The 27,773-nt window shown below is 37.3% G+C and overlaps 1 protein-coding gene across 5 annotated transcripts in view; it reads left to right on the top strand.

Annotated features, from left to right (window-relative positions):
• MINPP1 (multiple inositol-polyphosphate phosphatase 1) overlaps window positions 1-11,592 on the top strand; it is a 46,432-nt gene extending 34,840 nt beyond the window's left edge. For 2 of the 5 annotated variants that reach the window (XM_030864979.2, XM_030864978.2), the window contains one exon: window positions 9,308-11,592. In XM_030864979.2, coding sequence (XP_030720839.1) covers window positions 9,308-9,701 — 394 coding nt within the window. In that variant the 3' untranslated portion in view covers window positions 9,702-11,592. Of the gene's footprint in view, window positions 1-4,430; window positions 4,552-9,307 lie in introns of those variants that run through there. The other 3 variants (XM_060286511.1, XM_030864984.2, XM_060286510.2) reach the window with 3 other exon arrangements.
• The last annotated feature ends 16,181 nt before the right edge of the window (window positions 11,593-27,773 follow it).

The raw sequence follows: 27,773 nt of genomic DNA, 5'->3' as shown, positions 1-27,773 counted from the left end.
AGGTGCTTTTTTCCTGTGGCTTCTTTCAAAATTTTTTTTCATTATTTTTAATTTTCTGAAGTTTGAATATTATATGTGTAGGTATAGTTTTTTTTTTTTTGGAATTTGTCCATTCAATATTCTCTTCCTAGATCTGTGGTTTGGCATCTGACATTAATTTGGGTAAATTCTCATTCATTATTGATTTAAATATTTCATCTGTCCCTGTCTCTCTTTCTTCTCCTTCTGGTATTCGCATTACATATATGTTAATTTAAACCTTTTGTAATTGTCCCACAGTTCTTGTATATTCTGTTCCGGTTTTTTCCAGTCTTCTTTCTCTGTGCTTTTCAGCTTTGGAAGTCTCTGTTGTCATATGCTGAAGCCCAGAGATTCTTTCCTCATCTGTGTCAGGTTTACAAAGATATTCCTTGTTTCTATACTGTGTTTTTGATCTCTAGTATTTATTTTTGATTCTTTCTTAGAAATTTCATCTCTTTAATTATTCATCTGTTCTTGCATATTGTCTGCTTTTATTTCCATTAAAGCCCTTGACAGATAAATTATATTTTAAAAAAATTCCTGGCCTGATCATTCTAACATACCTGCTGTATCTGACTATGGTTCTAATGCTTGTTCAGTCTCTTTAAATGATGTTTTTCGCCTTTCAGTATGCCTTGTAATTTTTTTGTTGAAAGTGGACATGATGTACTGGGTAAGAGGAACTATGGTAAATAGGCCTTTAGTAATATAGTGGTAAGGTGTGGAGGGAAGGGAAGCATTCTATAGTCCTATGATTAGGTCTCAGGCTTTTGATGAGCCTGTGCCCCAAGCAGTGAACTTCACCAGTGCCTCTCAGTTTTCTTCTCCTCCATAAATGACACAGGAGAGTTAGAGGGGGCTAGAGTTGAGTATTTCTATTCTCCCAGGTAGGCTAGGCTCTGATAAAACCCCCTAGCAGGTTAGACTCTGGTGAAATAGTTTCTCCTGAGGGCAGGCCTTGTTAAGAAGAACAGAAAGCTCTGGTTTATTTCAAAATGGTTCCTTTTATCCTTTCCCTGCCAGAAGCAAGAGGGGATTCACTGAGGACCTGGCAGAGTTCACTCCCCTCGCTATGCCTAGTCACCTGAAATTTTTATTTTTTACTTTTTATTTATTTTTTTAAATTAATTAATTAATTTTTGGCTGCATTGGGTCTTCATTGCTGTGTGCAGGCTTCCTCTAGTTGCGGTGAGCAGGGGCTACTCTTCATTGCGGTGCACGGGCTTCTCATTGCGGTGGTTTCTCTTGTTGCAGAGCACAAGCTCTAGGCGTGTGGGCTTCAGTAGTTGTGACATGTGGGCTCAGTAGTTGTGGCTCACGGTCTCTAGAGCACAGGCTCAATAGCTGTGGCTCACGGCTTAGTTGCTTCGCGGCATGTGAGATCTTCCCAGACCAGGGCTTGAAGCTGTGCCCGCTGCATTGGCAGGCAGATTCTTAACCACTGCACCACCAGGGAAGCCCTGGTCCCCTGAAGTTTTTAACTTAGACTTGTCCACACTGAGCCTCTAGCAATTTGTCAATTACAGTTTAGGTTTTCCGACCCTGGCATGGTTCCCATGGAGGTTTCTGCTCCTGTAAATTGTTATTCTCTGTATCTACCTGTCTCTCTCTCCAATTTGGGGGACAGCGGTTTGACCTGTGACCTCACTTCTCTGATGGATCTAAGAAGAATTGTTGATTTTTCAGTTTGTTCAGCTCTTTGCTGTTAGGATGGAATTGCAATTTCTAAGCTCCTTACAGACTGCAGACTGAAATTTCTACTTGTTTTTTTTATACCCAGCATTTGATATTTTGGCAGTTGAGTTTCAAACAGTAAAGTAGAAATCAGTTTACATATTGCTTAGTCACTGTTTATTAGTGAAGAAAAGCATTCTGGCATTCTTAGCTGTAAGTAGGCCCTTGATTTAAAGTATGTAGTTTAAAAGGACTGAAAAATTATTAGCTAAGTTCTTTTGAATTTTATACCTCATAATTATGAGGTAGGTGTTTTACTTCTGCTTTCTTAGGGAGCCTTGAAGAAGATTATTATATTTATTCTAGTTTTAACACTTGAATCATTAAGGATTACCAGGTTGAATCAGCTAGGAAAAATAAATAGTGAAGAAAAACAGTTATGTCTGAGGCAAGTGATTTATATTCTGAGCTATTATTTATTGGGAATACTTTTTGAGTTAATGGAAAAATTACTTTTTTTCGATCTTTTAACTTATTTAGGAGTGTGCTAAATTCTGCTTCTTACCCTTAAAATCCAACCTGCACATTTAGTGATCTCTGAATTTTTTTTTGAAATGCAAAAATCAAGAAGAAAGATTTTTAGAATTGTATGAAACATGTTAAGTGCTTAAAGATAACTTTTAGGCCATGTGAGAGTTTCAGTTTTATGTTCTTGTTGATAGCCTATTTTACAAAGTATCATGAGGCATTCTCTTCTATTTTATAAGCTCTTTCCCTGTGAGATAAAATTTCTCTAAGCCAGATTTTTAATAATATTCCTTGACATTTTTTAAAAAGATGTAAACCAAACCAATTAAGTGTCTTCTTATTCTGCGCTCAATGAAGTTTTGTATACATACATTTAGGAATGATTTACACATAGTTCTTAAAGTGATCGTTTGTTTCAGGTGATTGTATGATATATATATATTTGTGTTGTTTTGTAATACACTTGACCAGGGGTGATATTGCTGTCAAAAAACAAGAAATCATGCATCCTGATACAAACTTGAAGCATTGTCTGCTGCTGTATTTTGTAATCAGGTGTCTTAGAAATGGGCAAAATGATTTTAAATAGTTATGTCTGGGAAATGAGAGAGATAAAGAGGGGGAGATTGGTTGGCAAGGAGAAGATGTTCATATATAAAGAAAGTGTTTAGGAAATAAGAAGTAGATGACATTGGATCTGGATACAACCTCAGTACAGTGTTCCAGATAGCTAGTACTTACTAATGGGAGTTGAAAAGTATTTGGCTTAGATGTTGGGTCTCTGAAACTGAGAACTGTCATTTGTTGACATATTCCCTTTCTTCATGCTACAATAAAAATGTAGTTGCATACACCCTTTATTACTCAGCAAACTGAATTCATGGTGGAGAGTATGTTGTACTGAGTGTCTCAGAGTTATTGAGAGAAGATGGTCTCCATAAGCTCATAATAGACACATGGTGTCTCAAATTTTAGGAAGCAGTTAGTCATGTAGTGTGTTCCTGAAGCAAGATTTCTTGTCTTTTGTTTTTGTTTATCCTCTGTCACATATTTATTTCAGGTTAAAAACCCGGGGAATGTAATCTTTGCCTTTTATACATTCTTGGAGAAGAATTGATGCCTTGTTTAAGAGATAGTCCATTTTCTTATTCTGTAGGATTTAACATGTGCTCTCACCAAAGGGCATGTTGCTAAAGAGTATTTTTTAAATTGCCCAATTCACATTAGTACGCCAGGGGCCTTGTTACCAAGCACTAACAATGTGGTTTTTCTCAGCTGGTATATTGAAATGCCATGTTTTCATAGCCCCCCCCCCCACTGATTTGATTTGAAATTGATTTTAAATTTGTACTAAGTTTTTTTTATTTGATTTGATTGATTTTAAATCAGCAATGGCTTGAAAGTAAACTTGGGTTACTAAATTCCTAACTTATTTGCTCCAGTCCAGTTACGCAAATATTTTCCTATATAAGAGGCATTGAGCTTTTTCCAAGTGAATTTTTTTGTGTGTATATTATATTCGTGAAACTCGATTTATAATATTCCTGTATTCAAGTTCAAGCTAAAAAATTAAATAATTTCAGATGTGCCCTTCTTTAAAAAAAACAATTTTGAAAAATTGAACTTAAGAATCAGGCTGAGGACGATTAATATTTTTTTGAAAGGATTTAGGTTAATCTTTTATATTATCTATTCCTATGAATTTAATGCATAGTATTTTTTCTAGTGAGTTTAATTGATGGTTCAGAGTTAACTTAGGCAAGTAAGTTAACCTCAGTGTTTTCATCTGTAAAAATGGGATGATGATACCTACATCATAGGGTAAACCAGATACTACACTTTACTAAAGCCACAACGGGCAGCATTTCTATTATAAGACTTCATAGGAATGTATTCATGATCCAGCTCAAACGCCACCTCCTCAGCAAAGTCCGTCCAATTCTTCCTCAGACAGAGTGATTTTACTCTTTCTCTGGGTTCCCCTAACACGTAGACAAATTCTCATCTGCAAGAACCAGGCATATGTTTTGTTTGTATTTTTGTTCTTTCACCTTACCACCTTTTTTCTCCCCCTTTCTCATCTTTCCTCCCTCTTCTAAAAAGCGAAACTATCATGGTACCTGGCACTTGGCAGAGAATGCTAGTATCTGTCACATCTAAACAAATGGCAGAATGGATCTTTGAAAAGTCTCTTCTTTATGTTTCAGAAAATTGAGCACATCCATTTTTGTCCAATGCTTTTTTTGTATGAATACAAGCAACATCAGCCAACTTCTTTTTCTGAAGTAGCAACAGCATCTGCTATTTGTGCAAGACACTTTAAGGCACAAAGGTTAAAGGCAGACAAAAAATAATCATGAGTGAAATTGTGCTCATTTCTCCTTCTTTATATTTGGCATTATTGTAAAAATATATAACCTACAAAAAATGGTAAGTTGCTTACTATTTTCTGCAAGCACATTTGGATCTCTAAGTAAATTGATGTTTTTAGTTGTTTAGATTGTTTTGGGGAAGGCTACATTAGTCTTGACCCTCTAGTATGTAGTTTTCCTTGTCCTTAGTTATCATTATTGTATTGATGCATTTAACCAGACCTTCAAACATACTGTTTTTGTATATTGCATACTTCTGTAATGGAGATTGATCTGTAGTAAGATGATACTCATGGCATTTATTTTTTAAATTGCATTTTTCCTTCCTATTGAGAATTGCTTGGAATTCTAAAATATTTTTTTTAATTTAGGTGGATCATATGGCAGAAGACAGTCATTTATTTTTGTTGATTTGGCTTCCTATATGAATCTAATATATAAAGTTATTTGATTTCCCATAAACCTCCAATAAGCATTTTTAAAGCACAATTTTTCTCGACTTTCTTCTCAAAAATAGCTGATTTTAATATGTGACTGAAAGTAGGCAGTCAAAAGAGAAAATGGGATTTATTGCTTTTTATATAAACCTAAGGAACCCTAGGTTTAAACCTTAAATTTGGGTAACAACTTAGATTTAATTTATTCTGTAGCTTGGATGTAGTTAATAGGATTTTGAACTCATCATTTGTACATAGCCCTGTTGGTCTCTTCTCTTCCCCAACACACATTTTTTTGTTTCATATGTGTGTTTGTTATTTGTTTTTTATCTTTTTTTCTATTTTCTCTTTATTTGATTGACTTTTGAAACCCAGGTAGGTAGGGTAAGGCTGTTTACTCCACTGTCTATCACTTTCCCACATAATAGCCACCAGCCACATGCAGTTATTCAGCATCTGAAAATGGGATTGATCTGAATTCAGATTGCTGTAAATGTAAAGTACACACGGCATTTCAAAGACTTGGTAGAAAAGAATAAAATAGTTTTATTAATAATTTTTATGTTAATTACATGTTAAAAGTAGAATATTTTATATTATATATTGCCTTATATATTCTTCCCAGTTTATTGGAGTTCCCCAGTGGGGAAAAGAGGAGAGGGTTGCTGACAGTTAAGCCTTTCAGTGAGACAGGGAGGGTATTGCTGCTCTCCTTCCTGAACTCTGATGTGTCCTAATAAACCTTACAAAGAGCAATAGTAGAGTATTGAGCTGAGGGTTGTTCCTGGCTTTGCACTTACTGCCTCATGGCTAGAAGATTTAAAATACAAACCAGTATCTTTATATTACATGTTTTTCTTTAACTTCTATCACTATTAAATTCCATTATATTTACATTATGGCAGTGGCTTTGGCTTATTTATAGTCAAATATATAAAGGGGCGAGGCAAGTAACAAATGAATGAATCCATCCTATCTTAAACAACGTGAAATGATATATGTCCTGTGCAACAGGTATATGTCATCTCTGGAGGGTAAACCTTATTTATTCCTGTTCAGCTGATGATTGCCTTGTTAGGAGTTCATGTTGCCAGATCTTTCAGGTTTTTAAGAGGAGCCACAAATCTGGATTTTTAAGAATTTGAAATCTCCCACTTTTAAAATACTGACAAATATTATAAGATGTAAAAATATTTATGCAGTCAAACTAAATATAACTGTGGTTTGAATGGTACTGCTTTAGAACTTTGGACTTAAGGAGATACTGCTTGGAAATAAATAAAGGTTTTAGGTACTTTAGATGACCTAATTAAAGTATACCAGTTAAGAAAAGAGGCTTACAGTCACCTGCTGATGAATGGTTTTTAAATCTCACACCTTTTAGAGAATATTAATCTCAAAATAATGGATAATTGAGAAATAGTATGTTTCTCTGTATTTTTTGAGTATACTTTTCTAGTATAGTTTATTTTCTGTAGGAATGTTTTTCTGCTCCTTATTCTCTTATTTATTTTTCTGTTGCTTGTTATAATGTAAATTTAGTTTTCCTCAACATTTAGAAGAAGTCTGTATCAGGTTGCTCTTTTAACCTCACAGAGCTCCCTTTTCTGGGGGGGGGGGGGTGTGTGTGTGTGTGTGTGTGTGTGTGTGTGTGTGTGTGTGTGTGTGTGTGTGTGTGTGTGTGTGTGTGTGTGTGTGTGTGTGTGTGTGTGTGTGTGTGTGTGTGTGTGTGTGTACTGTTCAGGAATATGGTAGCTTGCTTCCTGGCTCTGCTCTTCTCCCCCCACTTTTATCTGGGCTTCCTTTTTTCTTTATCTCTGTGGTCCCTCTCCTGCTCAGTCTTGACCCCATTCCCAGCAGTTTCTCCTTAGTGTGGCCTCTGTCCTTCAGTGGAACTTTGGAGCAGTTGTTTGGAGAGTTCATAAGGGCTAGATTTCTGCAGCCCCAAGAGAGGCCTAGAGGTAGTCCTCCCTTGCACTCACCAAGTTGAAGTTGAAGCATTTGAGTCCCTGTTTTTTTGCTCGTCAGCGGGGGTCTGCTCTTAGCTGTTGGAGGCCAATTTCATATTCTCGTTATGTGGTCCCTCCATATGTAGTTTACAACATGGCTGTTTCCGCTCTCAGGTCAGCAGGAAGATCTCTCAGAAACTTCATCCCCTTTCAGTAACCTACCCAGATTAGGCTAGGTCCACCCAGAGTAATCTTCCTTTTGATTAACTCAAACTCAAATGATTAGGAAACTTATTTACATCTACAAAATATTTTCTGCCGTATCATATGACATAATCATGCAAGTGATATCTTGATAATATGTAGGTCTTTCCCAATTTAAGAGGTGTGGATTATACTGGGTATATACACCAAGGGGCTGAATTCTTGGAGGTCATTTTAGAATTCTGTCTACCATAATTTTTATTCTATTTTTAATTGCTCTAAAAGGTAACATTACCTAAAGCAAAAATAATTATGATATGTTGTATGTTTATGGCATATAGAAAAAATCAATCTATATTACTATTGTCATTATATATATATACATATACATACATATATAATATATAGTATCAGTACATACATATTCTACACACACACACACACACACACACACACACACACACACACACACTAGAGTAACCTAAACCCTTCCCAATTTCAGCTGCTATCTCAGATTGGCCCACAGCACTTTCCAGTGAATATCCGATGGCTGTTTGGGATTCTCCAGTTTTCAGATCTCTTACATGCTTCCCTCTGCTTCCTTCTACACTGATACTGATAATATGCAGGTCTTGAGGCTATTGATGATTCATGGAGAATACTTTTCCACATAGTTATGTTGTGAATGTTTCCCTTGGGTTTGGGATCTGCTGTCCATTTGCTCCATCTGTGTTTTGTTTTTTGTTTTTTTTTTGTGGTACGCGGGCCTCTCATTGTTGTGGCCTCTCCCGTTGCAGAGCACAGGCTCTGGACGCGCAGGCTCAGCGGCCATGGCACGTAGGCCCAGCCGCTCCGCAGCATGTGGGATCTTCCCGGACTGGGGCACGAACCTGTGTCCCCGGCATCGGCAGACAGACTCTCAACCACTGTGCCACCAGGGAAGCCCAACTCCATCTGTTTTTATGTAAGGAATTAGGAAGGTTCAAAAACTGCTGCAAATGCTGCTGTCCTCCCAGAAAATGTGAACCTAATGTGTTGGGGTGGTGGCAAGAAGTCAGATGGTTAACTGTGTTTGAATAGGTTTATGAATTATATTTAAGAACAATAGTCATATTCTTTTTATAAAAGTTGAGAGAAGGCTAAACAGTCATTTGCTGCTGCTTTTAAAAGAAGCCTTTACCAGAAAAAAATCGTAGAAAACTTGGAAAAAACAAAAATAAAGGTGACCTAGCTCATGGTGTTGGAAGCTTTTGTGTTTCTGGCAGTGTATAAAGTCCATTCCCAACCACAGACACAGTATATGAGCTAGAATAGGTTATGTCTCTACCCTTTTGTAGCTCTCTTCCACATTTTGTGCCCAAGTTGGGTCTTATAAAACATTGAGGAATAACATGCATTACTGTTCACTGTTCAGACTTGGTTTTAACCGAGAAATTTACTGAATAGTGCTTGTCCTTATTCCCTAGATAAAGATAAAATAACATTTGAAATTTATTTAGATGAGCTCCAAGGAGTAATCAATATTTATTAAGGGCCAGTCCTTCACAGACAGGCAATGCAGTTTTGAAATACATATCAACTTCAAGTTCCTTAATCTACAAGAAAAGACTCAACACTCTCTTTAAACTTAAAGAATAATGTGTATGCTCACTGTTTTAGATGGGTTTACAATACTACAGTGTTCTAAAATTTTGGAACATAACTTTTATTATAAAAAGTTCAGGGCTTCCCTGGTGGCACAGTGTTTGAGAGTCCGCCTGCCGATGCAGGGGACGCAGGTTCGTGCACCGGTCTGGGAAGATCCCACATGCTACGGAGCGGCTGGGCCCATGAGCCATGGCTGCTGAGCCTGAGCATCCGGAGCCTGTGCTCTGCAACGGGAGAGGCCGCAACAGTGAGAAGCCCGCGTACTGCAAGGAAAAAAAAAAAAGTTCAGTTCTCTGCCACACAGAATTTCAGCCATATTGTTGTTATGTAGACTGTTGTTATAAAGATTACAAAGAGATGATAAAGTTGTATGCTCATTCTAAGTATAGCTATTATGTTTAAAAGCTATCATGTTAAATTACTTTGTATGTAAAAATATGTTTATATGTATTTTTTTCTCTACTTCTCTTTTAAGTTCTCAACCAGTTTCCTCTCCAGTCATCCTTCAGTTTGGTCATGCAGAGACCCTTCTTCCACTGCTTTCTCTCATGGGCTACTTCAAAGACAAGGAGCCCCTAACAGCTTACAATTACAAGGAGCAAATGCATCGGAAGTTCCGAAGTGGTCACATTGTACCCTATGCCTCAAACCTAATATTTGTGCTTTACCATTGTAAAAATGCTAAGACTCCTAAGGAAGAATTCCAAGTGCAGATGTTACTGAATGAAAAGGTGTTACCATTGGCTCACTCCCAAGAAACTGTTTCTTTGTATGAAGATCTGAAGAACCACTACAAGGACATCCTTCAGAGTTGTCACACCAGTGAAGAATGTGAACTACCAAAGGTGAACACATCTGATGAGCTATGAGTAACTGGAAAACATTTTTAATTCATCAGAAATCTCCAGGGAGTGACCCCATGCTTGGAATAGGTGGGCAGTCCCTGGCTACAGCAAGCTTTAACATTACTTGGGTATTTCTGTCTTTTCAAAGAAAAACGTTTCTTTTTGAGTCTGGACATGGATGTGTAAGAAATGATTCTTCACTGGAGCAGCTCTCTTAAAGGAAAAAGATCTATTCAAAAAGATAACTGGCACTACAAACATTTACAGAAGTTAAATATTTATGTACGAAAACTCACACTAAGATAGAATGTGATTTCAGGATGATACTTGAAAGTTGGAGTAACAAAATATTATGTCAGTTGGACAATCCATAACTTGATTGGACTAAGTCTAGGAACTTTGCCAGTTGTGCTGCAGTTCTTTCTCTTTTCCTCAGGTAGCACAGTTCTGGTATCATCTTTCTTAATCAGAACTATTATGATTCACTGGGAGTATCGCTTTGAAAGAAAGCTAACATCTCTCTAGTTGAGAATTCGAAACGATATTAATAAACAGAGTCTGATTTAAAAGAACACCTTCACTGAAGGAAGACAAAAATATAATAAATATCTTTGCTAGTAGTATTTATAAAGTATTTGAACACTGTTTCAATAATTCCTTTTAACCTCCTAGTAAGTCTTGCAAAGCCATTCTTTAATTATTATCATTCCTGTTTCACATATGTAACAGTGGAAGAACAAAGAGGACCATTAGCAACAAGACAGAAGAATAGAATCAAAGTTTCTTAAATCCATTGCTTAGCATTTTTTTAAAAATTTTGTCATTTTTGCTTATATTTTTATATTTTACTATTATGTGAAATATATCTTTTGATGGTTTAGTTTCCTTTTTGTTCATTTCTGTAAAGAAAGACTTCCTACTGGTGGGCTTAGTTTCACAGATATGAACCCATTTCAAAGAAATGGTTCTGAGTTCTGTCAAATGCCAGGAAAATGTTTGCTATAATAATAAACAGAATTCCTGTGACTTTACTACCAGGTCTTTTCTGCTCTCCGTATTAATACACAATCAGTAACTGATGGTAACAGGCTAGCATTTCAAGCAGCTTTGACTAAATCAGGCAATATAAGGAAATTTTTTTCTAATGGAAGTTTCCTCAGATTTTCACTTATTAGAGAAAAATTGAAATCTGTTTTATTAAAAATCTAAATAAAAAGTGATACAACTATATATTGAAGGTATAAAAGAAGATGCATAGATCATTGGTCTGTAGATCATTGATCTTCAAATGAATGATATTCATAAAATAGATGATTAGCTGATAAATACTACTGATACATCAATACACTGCTGATTGTTCCTGCAAAGGTCTGGTATTAATCTTTTTCTTTTTTTAAATTTGTAATTAGGCAGACAAGAAGAGAACAGTATAATGAGCATTCATGCCCATCATACTGTTTTATCAAAATTAACATTATATCATTCGGTTTAGATCCAAATAAGAAGAATTGAGGACTTTTGTATGCCTCCCTGGTGCTTTTGCCCTCACTCCCTTCTTAGAGGTAGCCACCAACATGAAGCTCAGTATTTACCACTCCATTGCATGCTTGACTCTGAAAACTTGTAGTATTGTTGTGGGAATTTAAAATTTTCTATAAATGGACTTATACTGTGTGTATCATTCTTGAATAATTGATTTCTTTTAATTGCTATATTTGTTTTTCAAAACTTCTTGATCCTGATCACTTGTCTTAAATTAACACCATCAGTTCATCAATACCTATTGTGTACTTTTTATGTACAAACACTAGACTAAGTCTATGGGCATGTTAAAGTGGAATGAACCTAGTTTTTCTTTCAAGGGGATTATCTTAAAAGACCTTAAAATAAATTTACTTGATGTCTGGAACATTAATTTGATTCATAAACTTTTCATAGACTATTAAAGTTTTATAGGAATTGTTTAATTTATTGTTAAATAGGACTATATGGTTATCATTGTAGTCCTTGGTATGTAAAATAGTTCAGGATAGAGGGTAAGTGTGGTCCATTTTCCCTAATGTTACAGAGGTTGTGACATTACTCTGGTGCTATTATTCTCACTTAGGAAATGCCTGAAACTGAAGAATCTCATGATAAAAGCAAAAGGTCTTTTCTAGGATAGGATGTATAAAAAGTTGAATGTTGAATAATAATCTTTGGCCAACAAGAGTTCATTCATGATAGGTGACCAAATTATTCAGTCAAGCCAAAATTTAATCGCTGTCGGTTCTGAGACTTTGGTCAGTTAGTAAATAGCCTGTGGACATTAGCCATTTTTCTGTCTAGTTTACAACTTGATGTGTGCAGTGCACTGTACTTACTGTTTTTTATAGTCATTTTATCATTTTGAAGTTTTTTCTCTCCAACACATAATCATGTACTTGAAACTCTTTTTGTATATAATCTTGATCTCAAAAGGAGCTTCGTTTTTTTTAGGCAAAATCAACTTTTATGATAGCTTTGAGTGCTTTCCTTTTATAAACTTCAGAATTGATGCATGCCCTTAAACATTTGGGAGCTACATACAACCAAACCAGAATCTATAAGTGTCAATTTCTGGAATATATTTCTCTAAGGTAGTATTCCATATAATTCATTAATGATCCTTGGAATTTGGACTGTGTTCTGCCAAATGTAAGCTGAAAATAAATATTTGCATTACAGTGTAATTTGCCTGTATCTAGCTCTTCTCCTTAACTTACCCAATCACTTAATTCTCATAGAATCACAGGTCACTGAATTCTCTCCTAACTATTCATTTTCTCTCACTCAAGCATTTTCTTCCACTCACCTATCAGCTCAGTCTACTCTTAAGCACCTTCACATCAATCTGTTAAGCTATTTTTTTAATTGGTGTGTGTGTGTGTGTGTGTGTGTGTGAGAGAGAGAGAGAGAGAGAGAGAGAGAGAGGAGAGAGAGAGAAAGGGAGAGAGACAGTATTTTTGAGAAAATTCCACAGCAAGAAAAAAGATGTTATATTCTTCTAGTTAAAAGATTTGTAGTTTGAGCTTCATACCTTGCAACCTGAGAGGAAGTTAACTTCTAAAACTTTAACTATTTTATCATTACTGGAATAATACATTTTATGATAGAAGGATTCTTAAATTTATTACTTCTAAAACCAGTCTCAGTTCAACATCTTCCATGTACTATATTCCCAGATTTTAAACCATTATTTAGACCCAAGCAGTTTACGTTCACACTTTTGTTTGTGTTACTGGGAGAACAAATAATTGTTCATTAGAATGATAGCCTTCCAAATTGAATAATACTCCTAGTATAATAAGAATGTTTCATTAGAATATTTATTTTACATTATTTATGAAATAGCTAATATGAAAGATTAAGTTGGGATTTTTTGATTCTCTCAGCAGTTTTCATTAGAGTTCATTCTACCAACCTTGGGGTTCTGATTGTCTCTTGACCAAACGTTAACAATGTGGGTGCTTTTGGAAACTTTTTCAATAAATATTCTCATTCTGGAAGAAAATCCAATTTTGATGTAAAATATGTAAATATGTACTTGTGAACCATATCTATGATAGAGAGAGAGAGAGGTGGGGTCCTTGGGACAATGACTCGTCAGAAGACCAGGACATGACTAAAACACAGGCCACTAGGGAACTGGGAAATAATTGAGATGAGATCCCAATGAGCCAAAACAAAAACCAAGCAGGAATATTCCTCTACTGAATTAGTAGAATTAACCAGCAGGTTTAAACAAAGTTGTAGGGAAGGAGTTGCAGCCTTAGTGTTCTGTTTACTGGGTACTTAGGTGGTATTAAATGGCTCAGAACTGATCTGTGAGATTTTCCTACATATCTAGTACTAAGTTATTTTCCCGAACCTTGGTTGGGGTATCGGGATGGGGAGGGTGGAGTCGGTCAGAAGTGCTCTTCCTTGCCCTTTCAGAGATCTGATTCTGTTCCTGCCCCCATTTTCATCTGGGCCTTCTCTTTCCTGTACCCTTTTTGTCTCTATCATGTTTAATATGGATTTTTATTCCTGGGAGATATTTCTCAAAGTTATGTTCCAGAAGGGAGCTTCAGCTGGTGAGTTTTGAGAGTTCATAGGGCCCCTCTGCTCAAGTCCTCTCAGAGCTTAAGGTAGTAATTCCTTACACAACAGCAGTTAGCCCTCTAAACTTCCAGTGAGTACCTATAGTGACTTGGGAGTTCCCTCATTCCATCAGCTACTCTGCTGCTTCCCTCTGCTTCTTCCCAGTAAGATGGTGCTTATTGGTATGGGCCTTGTAGCAATTGGTGGTTTGTCTTCCACCGTCTCAGTTTGGGAAATTCTTAGGGATGCTTCATCAACTTGTGTTGCAGATACAGTCTATGGGTTTTTGTTTTTTAACTTTTGTTGCTCTCTTTTTAGGTGATGGGAGGTGATGGGAAACGTTAAAAAAAAATCATGCCATCACTGTCATCTTCTCAGATTCTCCTTTCTAAGTCTTTTAGAGGATCATCACCATTCATATATCTTCACTAACAAAGTTCCTGTTCAAATAATTTGCCCACTTCTTAAAAATTTACTTATTTATTTATTTTTGGCTTGTTGGGTCTTTGTTGCTGCACGCAGGCTTTCTCTAGTTGTGGCCATAGGGTCTGCATATGTTCAGTTTTGGTAGTTACTGCTAAACAATTTGCTGAGGAAGTTAAACCAATCTATACTCCCAGAAATGGTTATGTGAAAGTGCCATATGGCTGACATTCTACCAATAGTTGGTATTATCCATCTTTTTCATTTTAGCTACTTTTATAGTGTGTTGAGTTATCTCATTGTGGTTTTAATTTGCATTTCTTTATGGTTAATGAAATTAAGCATTTTCAAATGACCATTACATAACTTCTTTTGTGAAGTGCCTCTTCTAGTCTTTTACCCATTTTTGTATTGGTTTGCCTGCCTTTTTTCTTGTACTGATTTGTAGGCTCTAGTAGCTTTAAATCTTTTTCTTTATCCTTGATATTCTGAAATGTAAGTGTGGGATTGTCTTTGTTTAGTACGAGAAGGTAGACCTGAAAACTCATGGTTTTTTCCAGATCTGGAAACTTCTCAGTTTTTCTTTCTTTAAACATATTTCTCTGCCATTTTTCCATTCTCCTCTTCTGGAACCCCTGTTAGATGTATGTTGGATCCTTTCAATCTGTTCACCTGTAAATTGATCCTTCAGGGCTCTTCACAGCTTTTCTATATATTTTTCAACCTTTGTCTCTCAATGCTTCTTTCTAATTTCCTTACTGTTTTCGTCTAGTCTAGAGTTTATCCAATCTGGTGAGGGTTTTTTTGTTTGTTTGTTTGTTTAATTTTATTACTACTTTTTAAAAACTTCATGACTACTTAAAAATAATTTCCAGTACTTCTAATTGGTTCTTTTTCATATTTACCTGTTTTATTTCTTTTTGTTTTATCTTTTGTTGTTCTTTTAAAATGAAAGTTAATCTTCAGTTTATCTCTTTGGCCATTCTAAACGTTTATTTTAGAGTTTTGCCATTCTGTAACATAAAATTAATTTTTTCAGGGATGAATTCATGTTCTCATTGTTGATTTTATTGTTTGTTTTTCTCTTTTAGCGTTAGATTTCTTTTTGTTTGAAATGTCTTCAGCATACTTGTTTACCAAAGAAGTTATTTATGTCTTCTTTTTCTCCTTTTTACAATCTTTCTGTCCTTAACCTCTGTTTAATGGTTCTGCAGTGGCTGCAGTCTGAATACCTAGCCCCAAACCATGTCTCATAATGATATTTGGGGGTCTCCTGTATCACCAAGCCATTCCTAGGCATAAGCATTTGTCTTTCTGTAGTGTATATAGAACATGTATTTTTATCAGTAGTTGTTATTTTACATCAGGAATCTTGCTGACAAAAAATCTTGCTGATTCCTGAGGCCATTGCCCCGTGTTCCCTGGCCTGCCAAGGCCTACATGTCTCCTGGAAGTGGCTGTACAGCAGTTTTTTTCATCCTTTGAAATCCCTGGTTTCAACTAGTAAATCATTAATTTCCTATCTCATTTGGAACATATTTAATCCCCATTAAATTTCAGAAGTTAGAGGCCCACCCGTGTCTGCCCGCTTCCTGGCCAGGAGCATCAGCCCCTCTCACTGCTTCATGTTACTCTTCTGTTTCTGGTTCATGGAATATGTAGTATTTTTTTGAGGCCCCTCATATCTTTTCTTTATTTTGATTTTTGTCTTTATTACTATTTGAGCAGAAGAGGTTTGTCAAAGTGTGGACTTACTGAGTCATTTTGACCAGAAATCCAGTTATATACATATTTTTATATGTATAAAATATAAAGGGGTTAGGAGTCCACGTTCTCACTGTTGAGGGCCCTGGTTCGATCCCTGGTTGGGGAACTAAAATCCCACAAGCTGTGCGGTGCAGGCAAAAAAAAAATATATATATATATATATATATGTACACACATACATATATATGTATATATATTGAACAATTATATATATATAGAAAATACATATATATATTGGACAATTATTGAACTTCTCTGAACCTCAGTTGATTCATATGTAAAACAAGGCTATTGGACCATGGTCCTTAAAGTCCATTCCAATTCTAAGTTCTGTTGTTTATGTAACTTACAACCTATGATTTGTGTCTGTGTTCAGTCAGCTAATTTGTAGTGTAGGACACTTGAAATCCACGTTTTCTGCTTTCTGACTCAGCAGCTGTTTCTGCCATACCTCACAACTATCCTCATTGTAAACACAGCAGACAATCAAGAAATCAAATCCATAGCATGCCACACCCACCCAGTCCAGTCTTCTAACTAGAAAGTTGGGGATTTCTCCAGTTTTTCTTACACTGCTTTCTGGAATTCCAAACAGAAGATCTGATAAGGTTTCAGAAGTCGAATGTGTGTGATACAAAAGTTGATTCTTTTTTTTTTTTTTTTTTTGGCCGTGCCGCTTGGCTTGCAGGATCTTAGTTCCACTTAGTTACCTGACCAGGGATTGAACCCAGGCCCCAGCAGTGAAAGAACCCAGTCATAACAACTGGACCAAGAGGGAATTACCCAGAGCTGATTCTTATGCAAAGAGCAAAGGGCAACAATTGAGAAAGAAGCTTTTTTGCATAGTTATTATAATCTCAGAAAACTGGGATGTCATCAGTGTAAGCAACATGCCTGATGCAGAACTGGAAGAGAGAACGATCGGGGGTGGTTCTTAGATCGTGAAAACAGTTACAATGACCACATCATCAAGGAAGTAAGGCCTGGCCAAAAAAAAAAAATTACCTGTTGCTTTTTATTTACTAACTAACCCAACTAAAGAGATGGTTTTTAAAAAGCCACAAAACCTGAAACTTTCAGGAAACTGATAACATTTTTTTTAGCCAATTAAAGAAATTCAGGCTCCTGTTCTGATATGCTAACAGCTAGTTTATAGAGTAATTTACAACACAAGTCTACAGACTATAGGAAGGCTCTGTTGTGTTTGAGAACAAAACAAAAGCACTAGACTGAAGTACAGTCTTGTGGTCTAGCGTTATCTCTGCAACTCACTAGCTATGTGACTTGACGAGGGTCACTTACCTTCTTCACATTCTCACCTTTTTATTCACATCTGGAAAATGAAGAGAGTTCCAGAGAGAGTATGTTAGTGATAGAACAAGCATGAAAACACTTAGATCATGAGGTCTGGAGAGGTTTTTTTTCCCCTCTGAATTCTATTCTTTGTTTTTAAACACAGAGTGTCCTAGTTGGTTGAATTAGTTCAATTTCAAACCTCCAAAGTTAAAATATAAGCATGTTAATATAAGTTGATTTAATTTTTAAAGATGGTGGGGATAGGTGAGTAGGGAATTTAAGGAGCAGCTCAAAAAAATCAAGCCCTGTGATGATTTAGAGAAGTTTGTGCTGAGCTCTCCACTGAGTCTCCAGCTCCATTTGGGGACCTGCGTTGGCATAACTGACGGTTGGGATTGGCCTGGAAAGGAAGTTGTCTGGTGGAGCTGTTTTTTCTTGTCTCTAGAACTTGGCCTCACCTCAGCTCATGACACTTGAGTGGATTATTATTGCTCTAGGCTAGTCCTGTATGAAAATCTTCTTGCTTATGATGTAATGCAGGCAAATCACTTCCCAAAGCAAACAAGTACAGGCTATCTACCGGAATCTCTTCTGGCTGGTGCAAGCCACTTTTTCCCCAATTGAGAGCAAAAGCTAATTAGCTAATTTTCTATTTGGGGCCAAATGACAGTGCAGTGACAGAAATGTGAGGTTCGTAGTAACTCGGAACTGAGGGAGAAGTAGTGAGGCTTTTGTGCATTGAGTTAAAATCTAAAGATGCTTTGTGAGAGCAGAACCTGCTGGGGTCAGCAGGACTACCGCTTTTGACCCCAGTGCTGAATAAAGTGAAACTAGGAAAAACAACCAAAAACATCGCCTCTCTTGATATCCTCTGTTATCTGCCAGCTCTGGAAGCTTAAACCCGTCTTCTCCTCCCTCTCCTCCCCTCTTTCCTACCCTGCCCTCAGGATGCATGAGGGTGGAGGGCAAAGCCATTAACATGAGGGGAAGGAGTTAAGCGCTGAGAAAGAAGAGGGCAGGTTTGAGGTGCACGGGGTCTAGGGCTTGAATCCTCTTTGTGGTTGTCATTGACTTCTAAACTGGGGTGGATCGGTTTTAGCATCTGGAACAAGTGCCCAGCACGTAATAGCGGTTCAACAAAGTAATTGTTGAATGAACTGAACAAGTTTAAGTTCTGAGCCAGGTGTGCTTGTTGCTCTTGACTCTTTCTTCTGACTTTTTCTCTCCCTCTGATGGGCTTACCTAGGCCAGGTGTCCTGGGGCTGCGGTGTGTATAGAACATGTATTTTTATCAGTAGTTGTTATTTTACATCAGGAATCTTGCTGACAAAAAAACAATGCTCATTGCAATAAAACTATCACCTTGAAATATCACCATACATAATTCAAACGTTCCTGATAATTGGCTCTTAGCACGTAAAGTACTTAAACAAATCATATAATCAACTATTAGGCAAATAATTTAATGATAGAACACGAGAATTTCTTTAAACACAGTATTTCAAGTTACTCTATTTTTGTCTGGAGTACAGATCTGAAATGGTACAAATTGTACTCAAATACTGAACTATGAATTAATCGGATAGAATGAAACATAAAAAAAAATTCTGACTTAAGTTTCCATTCGTTACTCCAACCTGCTGAGAAAGCCTGGACCAGGTGAGCGCTAGGTGAGGGCCACATGATCTCTTCAATGTGTTGCTTCTTTGCTGACTTGCTAGTTCTTCCCAAATCCCCTTTTGCATGCTGTTAAAGCAGTCAGATCCAGAGGAACTTGGGTATGGGCTTTGGGAGGAAAGGGCTGCAGGAGCTCCTTTGCTCTTAGGCCCTAGGCCTGCCTCTAGCCGTGTGAAAGGGATCCTCCCCAAGGGCCAGCTCAGCTTACTCTATAGTCTGCATGGGGGTTTAGGCCAAGGTCTTATAACGTGCATTTTCCTGACCTGTCTTTTGTGCATTTTGTTTGTTTCCTTCAAGAACCCAAGGGGGGAAGGAGGCCAAGGGGAAAGAGGGGGAAGAAGAGAGGCATTTAAAATCCTGAGTCCCTGCCATCCCTTCCTCTGTTTGTAATCTCTGCTCCTTTTAAGTATGATTTACATTATTCATGGAAATCAGTCTAGAGGAAGCTGTGGTCAGAAGCTGAAACGTTGTCCACCTGCGTGCCAACGTACTGTTCCATTGATTTCAGTCATTCTGACAGGCAAGAAAGGACTGACAGGTTGTGTGCTTACCGTGCTAGGCCTTGAACTAAGTCACTCACCTGTAGTCTCACTGATCCTCACAAGAATCCATGAGCTAGATAACTGTTATCATTTCTCTTTCATAGATGAAAAAAAACGAGGCTCAGAGCGAAGTACCTTGTCCAAGGTCAGGACGTGCTAGGTGTGGGAGACAAATTCCAGCAGTCTGACTCTGCAGCCAGTGTTCTTACCTATTATATGTGTCTCCCTCCTCCACCACACATACTGAGGACAGCCGACAGTGTGCTCACGCTGGCCCAGACTAGGGAGAGTTCGCTTCTCGTTCTCAAGATGCTGCCTGCACTGCGTGGCTGGTGTCTGGGACTCCGCCATTAGACAGACTTCCTTGTGACTTAAAGCTTTGTCCGACGCATGAAGTGACACACCAGACTGCATCAGTCATTTCCTCAGCATGAAGAAATAAATCAGATGTTTTCCTCAGTGGGTTGTTTATATCTTTGTGCTTCTGCCAAAGAAGAGTTGCCATTTGAGTCTAGTCATTATTTGTCTTAATAGAAATTATCTAAATTTGAATTTGTCCATCATTCCTAAAACACTTACTGACTAGTATAAATAGCTGCCTTTTATAGCACTTACATATCGTTTTGGAAAGGGCATCAACCCATCGTTATTCTTATCTGGAATATTTCGGCAAAAGAACTAAAGGACCTGGATGTGGTCAGATGACTCAGAACCAGAGGGAATGGGTATATTTCTGTTCTCAATGAAGTTGTGCTTTGTTGGCACTAAATATGAGTATCAGTTCACGATGATGAGCAGGTCAGCCAAGGGACAAGAGTACTGTATTTCTTTTCAGTAATCTAATTGGGTGCCTTTGGAAGTCACCGAGTCTGTCCACAAAGGAGGAATGACATAAAGAAGCCCTGTATTCACCACAATTATAATTCATTTTTAAATGACTTTTTAAAAAATCTCTGGAATATATTCAAGGAAATATTTTAAGGAATAACGAAAGTCCTCATGTGCCAAGCACATGTATCTTTAGCATATAAAATGACATCATTTTTCACACAAAATTGGCTTCTTAAAATGACTGGTTTGAACTTTGCCGAGCTAGAAAGGTGAGGCTAAACTTTGCTTTACTCCTCCCTCCTGCCACTGCAGATATTTATGAATGTTAACTAAATCTGATTCATTCTCAGATGTTCCATTCAAGGTAATTGTGCAACAATACAACTTAAAGCTATGTCAAAGGCGACAGCAAAATAGGATCATTTAGAAAAAGTGTAACTGTTAGGGTAGTTCTCAAGTTAAATAGTAATGGTTTTCTTGTCCATGTCTAGATAGGTTAGTTTCTTTATTATTATTACATTAATGCTTTATTTATTTTTGCTGTTGTTGCAAAAATACCCTTAGAAAACTAAGATATTAAAGTCTTGAAAAATGGTTAATGGACACGTCTAATTACTGTATTTCATAAGATTTTTAAAATGCAGAAATCTAGTAGACACATTTTGTATTGTGAATATATATTTAGCTGATGAACTCTAACAGTTCAAATAGAATCATTTACAGTTTATTGAATAAATAAAAGTACCTCCATAAAGACTCACATGACATAGGTTAGTTTCTAGTATCCATCTTCTGATGACGTTTTTCACAAACAGCCAGGAGATCCATTGTCTTCCAATCAGTAATCTCATACGTGTTTTAGCAGAGTTTATATAAATCGGATGCCCAGGATTTGGGCTTCAAATTTGGGCATTTACCGAGAATTTACTGAGGCTCCACTTTCATGCTAGGCACTGGGAAAATGACATGGTGCCCATCTCAGGAAACTCCTGGCCTTCTGAGGGAGACAGACCCTTAAGAAGATCATTGCGGTGCGCTGTACAAGTGCTGAGGAGACACATAGAATGATCAGCTCTTCCTGGGAGGATCAGAGAAGCTTCCTCCATGAGGTAACCTCTGAGCTGAGTCAGGAAGGCTGAGTAGCACTCACATGGCAAGAAGGGGCAGATGGGTGCCAAGTCTCAGCATGGTAAAGAGCTGTGTTTTGGGAACTGCAAAGGCATGTCCATTAATCTCACATTATAGAACTCTAGCTTGATTTAGCTCTGGACAAAACAGTTGTAATAATTACTGGTTTTCTTGAGAAAGGTGAAAACAGGGCCTTCGTATTTGAACATATCTAGCTTCAAATCCTGATTCTACCATGTACCAGCTATAATCTTGAGGATATTACTGTCTCTGTCTGAGCATCAGTGTCTTTATTTGTAAAATTAGCATACTTACTTTGTGTATTTTTTAAAGGCTTATGAGAGACAGCACAGGTAAAGACCTATAACAAGTAGGATTGCCAGATCTGGCAAATAGTAATACAGGACACCTAGTTAAATTAGAATTTCATAAAGCAACAGATGTTTTTTGTATAACTATGTTCCAAACCTTGCATGGGGCACACTTATACTAAATAATTATATGTTGTTTATCTGAAATTCACATTTAATGAGGCATCCTGTATTGTTTATCTAATAATAAACTCTAATAATAAGTGAACTGTAGCTCAATAAGTTATTGGCATAATAGGTGTTTTTTATGCTGGGAAGCACTGACTTGGAGGAAACAGGAGGTTTGAAATAAAATGACAGACTCTACATAGTATATAGATGTGGATGCACATATGTGGAGCGGGGTGAATAGTGGGCAAGGTGGAAGGTTTTGGTTAACATCGGGAAACCAAAAGCTTCTCCAGGATCGGCAAACATATTCTCTTAAGAAAAAAAAAAAATTTAAGTTGGTTAACCACTACTACCACAACAAAATCAACAAATTCATGAAAACTGCTTCTTTAAAGGCCAGGCCAACAGGATCTGAGTTTTGGCACTTTACAACTTCAGGCCTTTCAGCAGACTGGAATGGTAGAGATGTCGGCCTTTTTTCAAGGCATAAAGATAGCTTTGGGGCCCTTAATGTGTCAGACTCTACACTTTCTCTTCTCTCTCCTAATAGAACTGCCAGGTCTCAAAGTCCTTGGCTACTGGGCAGGTGGTGCACACTGGACCAGCTAAAAGGTCACAGTCTAGCACTTTACAGAGCACTTAGTTGATGTCAGGAACTGTGGAGGGGAATTCAAAAAGGGGTAAGTCCCCTGCCCTCCAGGAGTCTGTAATTCTATTGTGTCTGGAAAAGAAAAGAAAATTGCAGAATTGAATTTCCTCCTGTAACATGTGTTCTGTGACAGCCAAGTGGGCTTTACCGGTGTATCCCCAGAGCTGAGGATGGTACCTGACAAACAGTAGAGGCCCCATAAACATTTGGTGAATAAATGAATCAGTGTGGGCTGGATTCACTAAAGAAGGTTTAATGGAGTAGTTTAGTCAGAAATGGGCCTTAGAGGAAGAAGGTCTGGCTGAGCAGAAAATCGTTTGCACCATCACCATAGCAGCTGCCATTTACTATGAACCCGGCACTGAGTGAAGGACTTTATGTGAATTCTGTTCAGATGTTTCCAATAGCCCTTAAAAGTTTAGGTCTGCATGGCCCCAAAGCCCATTTTGCTTCTGCAGATCAGCTTGAATATTACCTCTTCAGGGAGACTGTCCCTGACCATTGCTGTCCAAAAGCATTCCTTCCTATTACTCTCTATCTCAGCCCTCTGTCCTTTCAGAGCACTGGCGACACTTCATGTGAATCTAGTCAATATTTTTGGTATATCTTTCTACAGTCTCTGAGGACAGGGGCTATGTCTGTTTTATCACTGCTCTGTTCCGTGCGCCTGCCAGCCAATTCATTCCCTGGCACTTGGTAGACACCCAATAAATATTTATTGAACAAGTGCATTTGCATAGAATCATCTCCTCAGTTTAAACAAACAAACAAACACCTCCAAAAAACTAAGAACAAAAAACATAGCTGACAGGGACTCCGGAGTCTCCGGGTCCAAATGTCCAGGGATGGGCCAAGGCATCTATTTCTTTTCTTTTTCAAAAAAATTCTGTATGTGAATCTGATGCACAGCTAAAGATGAGCACTCTAGTGAGGGTAGGATACTCTAAGAAAACGATACGAATTCATGTTAAAATCTGATGGATAAAATTTCCTCCATGCAATCTTTCAAATAAAGCTTCATAGAACTTTCTCTACTCTAAGAAACACATTGGGCATTACCTTTGGCTCAATATAAACTTGTTTCATACCTAATCACATCCATCCTGTTCTCTCCAACTTTACAAGTGAGAAGATACCAGCATAAGCAACAAATACATTTAAATTAAAATGTATTTTCCATGATTCTTAAACATGAAAAGATGGTCAAGCTCATTCAAAATAAGAGACATGAAAATTATGCTGATATCATTTTTCATCTATCAGATGGCAAAAATGCAAAAGTTTGACATTTTATTGGCAGGGCTACAGGGAGACATCCATTCTGATACATTGCCGGGAGAATGCAAAATAACCCAGTGAGGGAAGTTTGTCAATATCTGCAATACTATATATGCAGATACCCTTTGTCCCAGTCTAGGAATCTATCCCAAAGGTATACTGACAAAATATAATGACATACATTCAAGATTTTCATTACAACATTATTTATAATAGCAAAAGAGAAGAAGTAGCACAAACGTCTGTCAGTTGGGGGTTGGTTGAATAAACTGTGGTACATACATATGATGGTCTTTGCAGCCATGAAAAAAAAATGGGTAAGCTGTGTACATACTGGTATGGAGTAATCCCCAGGGTATTTTTTTAAAGTGGAAAAAAGCACAGTGCAGCACAGTTTTTATAGTGATACTTTGTATGTAAAACAGGAAGAGAAATAGGAATATCTGTAAGCATTTGTTTGTATTTTTTTTTAAATGATGAAAGGATAACTCAAAAACTAATAATTAGCTATGAGGAAAGGAAACTAGACTTTTCTAAACATACCCCATTTAAAATTTTTATTTGTGACTAGGTAAATGTTATAATTAAAAAACAAGATTAAGTCAGAAAGAAAAACACATGATCTCTAAAATTAAAAAACACACAAAAGAAAACCTAATTGGGTATCAAGGTGGTGACATATTTACTCTAAGAAGAATTTCTTCACATTAATAATTTTCACAGTCTTTCACAATATTTTAGGAAATATTCTAAGGGCAAAACGAACTTTAAAGAAACTTAAATTATATTCAGTAGCCTTATTGTTAGTGGTTTTATTGGTTCCTCCAAAACACACATATTTAATAGCTCTGTCTACTGAGGCCTAAGAATAATGACAACCCAGTAGTAAAAACTAGATCGTGTTCTCCAAATGCCATCTCCCACTAGAAGGAGCCAGGGCACATTGGAGAAATGGCTGATTCCTGGTCTGGGGCAGGAATGTACAAGATGAGCCTGACATATTTTTTGTACCCAAAGCAAGGAAGTTCTCAAAGACCAATAGGGTCATGTCAAAAGGACTGGAGCCAACCTACACGGGCTTTTAACTGGCAGGAGATGAGACAATTTGGGCACCAAAAAGAATAACTGTAATTGATTGAAACACATTGAACACAGAAAATTTGAGTTCATAATGATACTTTTAAAAATTCAAAAAATGAAAAAAAAATTCACCATTGAAGGTAGTCAGCACACTAACACCATACTTTGAAAACTGGTCATTAAAAAGAAAGAATTAGACATTTACCTTGCCTTGTACAAACTGCAGTCTTATTTGCAGTTACCACGCAAGCCTGGGACTGCCCACTTTGGGAATTCTTCTACATCCAAGAAAAACCCTTCTATGTTTAACTCCCTTTATGGGGGTTTCTGTTACGTACAACCACACTTGATCGTAACTGATACAACATATATAAATGAAACTCTACATTTTCTTGACTATTGAGGTTGCTTTCTTCCCAAATAGCTAGAGCTCCTTCAATCCTTGCTTACTGTACAGTTCCCTCTGTCAATCCCTTCATTGAAATAATAATTATAGATCAGGGATGCATAATATCAGCTCAGAAGAGGAACTGGACAGACTCTTGGTCCACAACAATAAAACAGACACAATGTCCATGGCAGCCTTTCCATGCTGAATGTATCCAGAAGAGAAATAAAAAATATTTTCAGGATGATGTTGAGGAGAAGAGAAAGATGGTAACGAGAATTTTGTGAAATAGTGACTCGTGTAAAAGTAGATGAAAGACCAAACTCTAGTAGCCATGCTTTGAAAGGACCTGGGGTATCAACTTTAGATTCCACTTAATCAGAAGGCTCTGGGTCAATCCTAGGGTAGAGGATTTCACATATTTTATCTGATTTAATCACCACTGATGTAATCTCAGGTCTATATTTTAGCCATGAGTTTCCCCCTCCTTCATCAAACTCTTATCAATTATAAATAAATGTCAACATTTACCTTTTTTTTTCTTATCATCAGTCTTCTCTGGAAGTGCTAATGAATAGTTAAGGTAGCCAGAAGCAAAACAAGAGAAGCCTGTTGGTAGTAGAAGGAATAATGGAACTCCAAAGATGGCTATGTTCTAATTCCTAAAACTTATTAGGTCATATGGCAAAGGGGAATTAAGGTAGCAGATAGAATTAAGGTTACTAACAAACTGACCTTAAGAGAGAGAGTGTATCCTGGATTATCCAGGTGGGCCCAATATAATCACATGTGTTCTTAAATGTGGAAGAGGAAGGCAGAAGGGAAGGTCAGAGTGATGCAACGTGATGAGAACTTGGCCAACAGTTGTTAGCTTTGAAGATGGAAGAGGGCCATGTTCCAAGGGATACAGGTGGGCCTTGAGAACCTGGAAAGAGCAGGAAAACAGATTCTCCCTTAGAGCCCCCAGTAGGGACTGCAGCCCTCGTGACACCTTGATTTATCCCGGTGAAACCCATTTCAGACTTCCAGCCTCCAGAACTGTAAGATAATAAATTTGAGTGGTTTTAAGCCACCAAGTTTGTGCTAATTTGTTATAGCAGCAATAGCAAACTAATATACCTGTTTGTGGTCACAAACTGAAAACAAAAATCACTACAAATGATCCAGCAGATTGGGTGCCTCAAAAGTGTGATGACAGAGGAGTTCAGAGCAGTCAATCTGATGGTGGCCTGGTCTTTACTGAACCTCATTGTGAAGATATAATGTGCACTAGCTGATAACAGCATTGGTGAAGGGTCATTCATTCTTGGCAGAGGACAGAGGGAAAGGCAAGCAGGTCAAAGGAGTCTAAGAAGCTATTAGAGATACTGGGTATAACTTGCGTCCTAGATCCAGGACTTGCTTTGACAAGGAGTTACTGTAATAGCTCAGACTTTGGCACCCTTGTTCTTTCTACAGCCCACCCTCCTGTCTATGACTTCATCTCTACATGAGAGGTAAAGAATATGTCTCATTTTACACCTATAGTTTTTCCTCTGTAGGTCAGTTGTTTCTCCTGTATGTAGGGCACTTCACAATTTTTTGAAACTAAAAGAAAATTTTAACAGAATATGTCTAGATGTTCATTTTTTTCATACTTTTCATGTTCGGGTATATGGGCTCTTGAATTCCACGAACTGTGATACATCTTCATATCAGCAAAGTTTTCTATTGTTAATTTGTTGCTTATGTTTATTCTGGCTTGTATTTTAGGAATAATTATTATCTTGAATCTCTAGTCTCTGCCGTACATATTTATCACATTTTCACTCTCCGTTTTTTCTTTTTTCTTTTTTTTTTTTTGACCGCACCACGCGGCATATGGAACTTCCAGGACAGAGATCAAACCCGTGCCCCCTGCATTGGAAGCACGGAGTCTTAACCACTGGACCAGCAGGGAAGTCCTCAGTTTTTTCTTGTTCCCTTTTTTTTTTTTTTAAACTTGAGTAACCTTCTCTACTCCACTTCCTCCCACATACATGCCTTCCTCTCAGAAACACTGTCCCCAGTATCCCAAGAGCCACAGAGTTAAGATAACAGATATTCAGGGGGATAGCACTGCTAATGGGTCATTCTGAAGTTACCAGTGCAACATTCACATTTGTGCATGGTAAGGAAAACAAATGCCATAGAGTGAAGCTTGATTAATAGTTATAAAATCAAGGAGTTGAGAGAACACACTGAGAATGAATACTGAATTTCCAGCCAGTAGATCTTTTAGGTAGAAAACAGATGAAAACAATGAACAAATAAACAGATGAAAATCAAACCATTCATAAAAAAAATTGGTTATCTCTGTTTTTTCTTATGCTTCTTTCTTCTCAAGCTCATTCTCCAAATCACTGCTTCAATTTTCTTTCCTGTCAATGTGTGACTAATTCTGTGATTGTATTTATAACTCTTTTTTTTTACAGT

The sequence above is a fragment of the Globicephala melas genome, chromosome 16 (genome assembly GCF_963455315.2).
Source record: "Globicephala melas chromosome 16, mGloMel1.2, whole genome shotgun sequence".
NCBI lineage: Eukaryota > Metazoa > Chordata > Mammalia > Artiodactyla > Delphinidae > Globicephala > Globicephala melas.
Note: the sequence above shows the minus strand (reverse complement) of the source record. Positions and strands in the feature narration are given on the sequence as shown.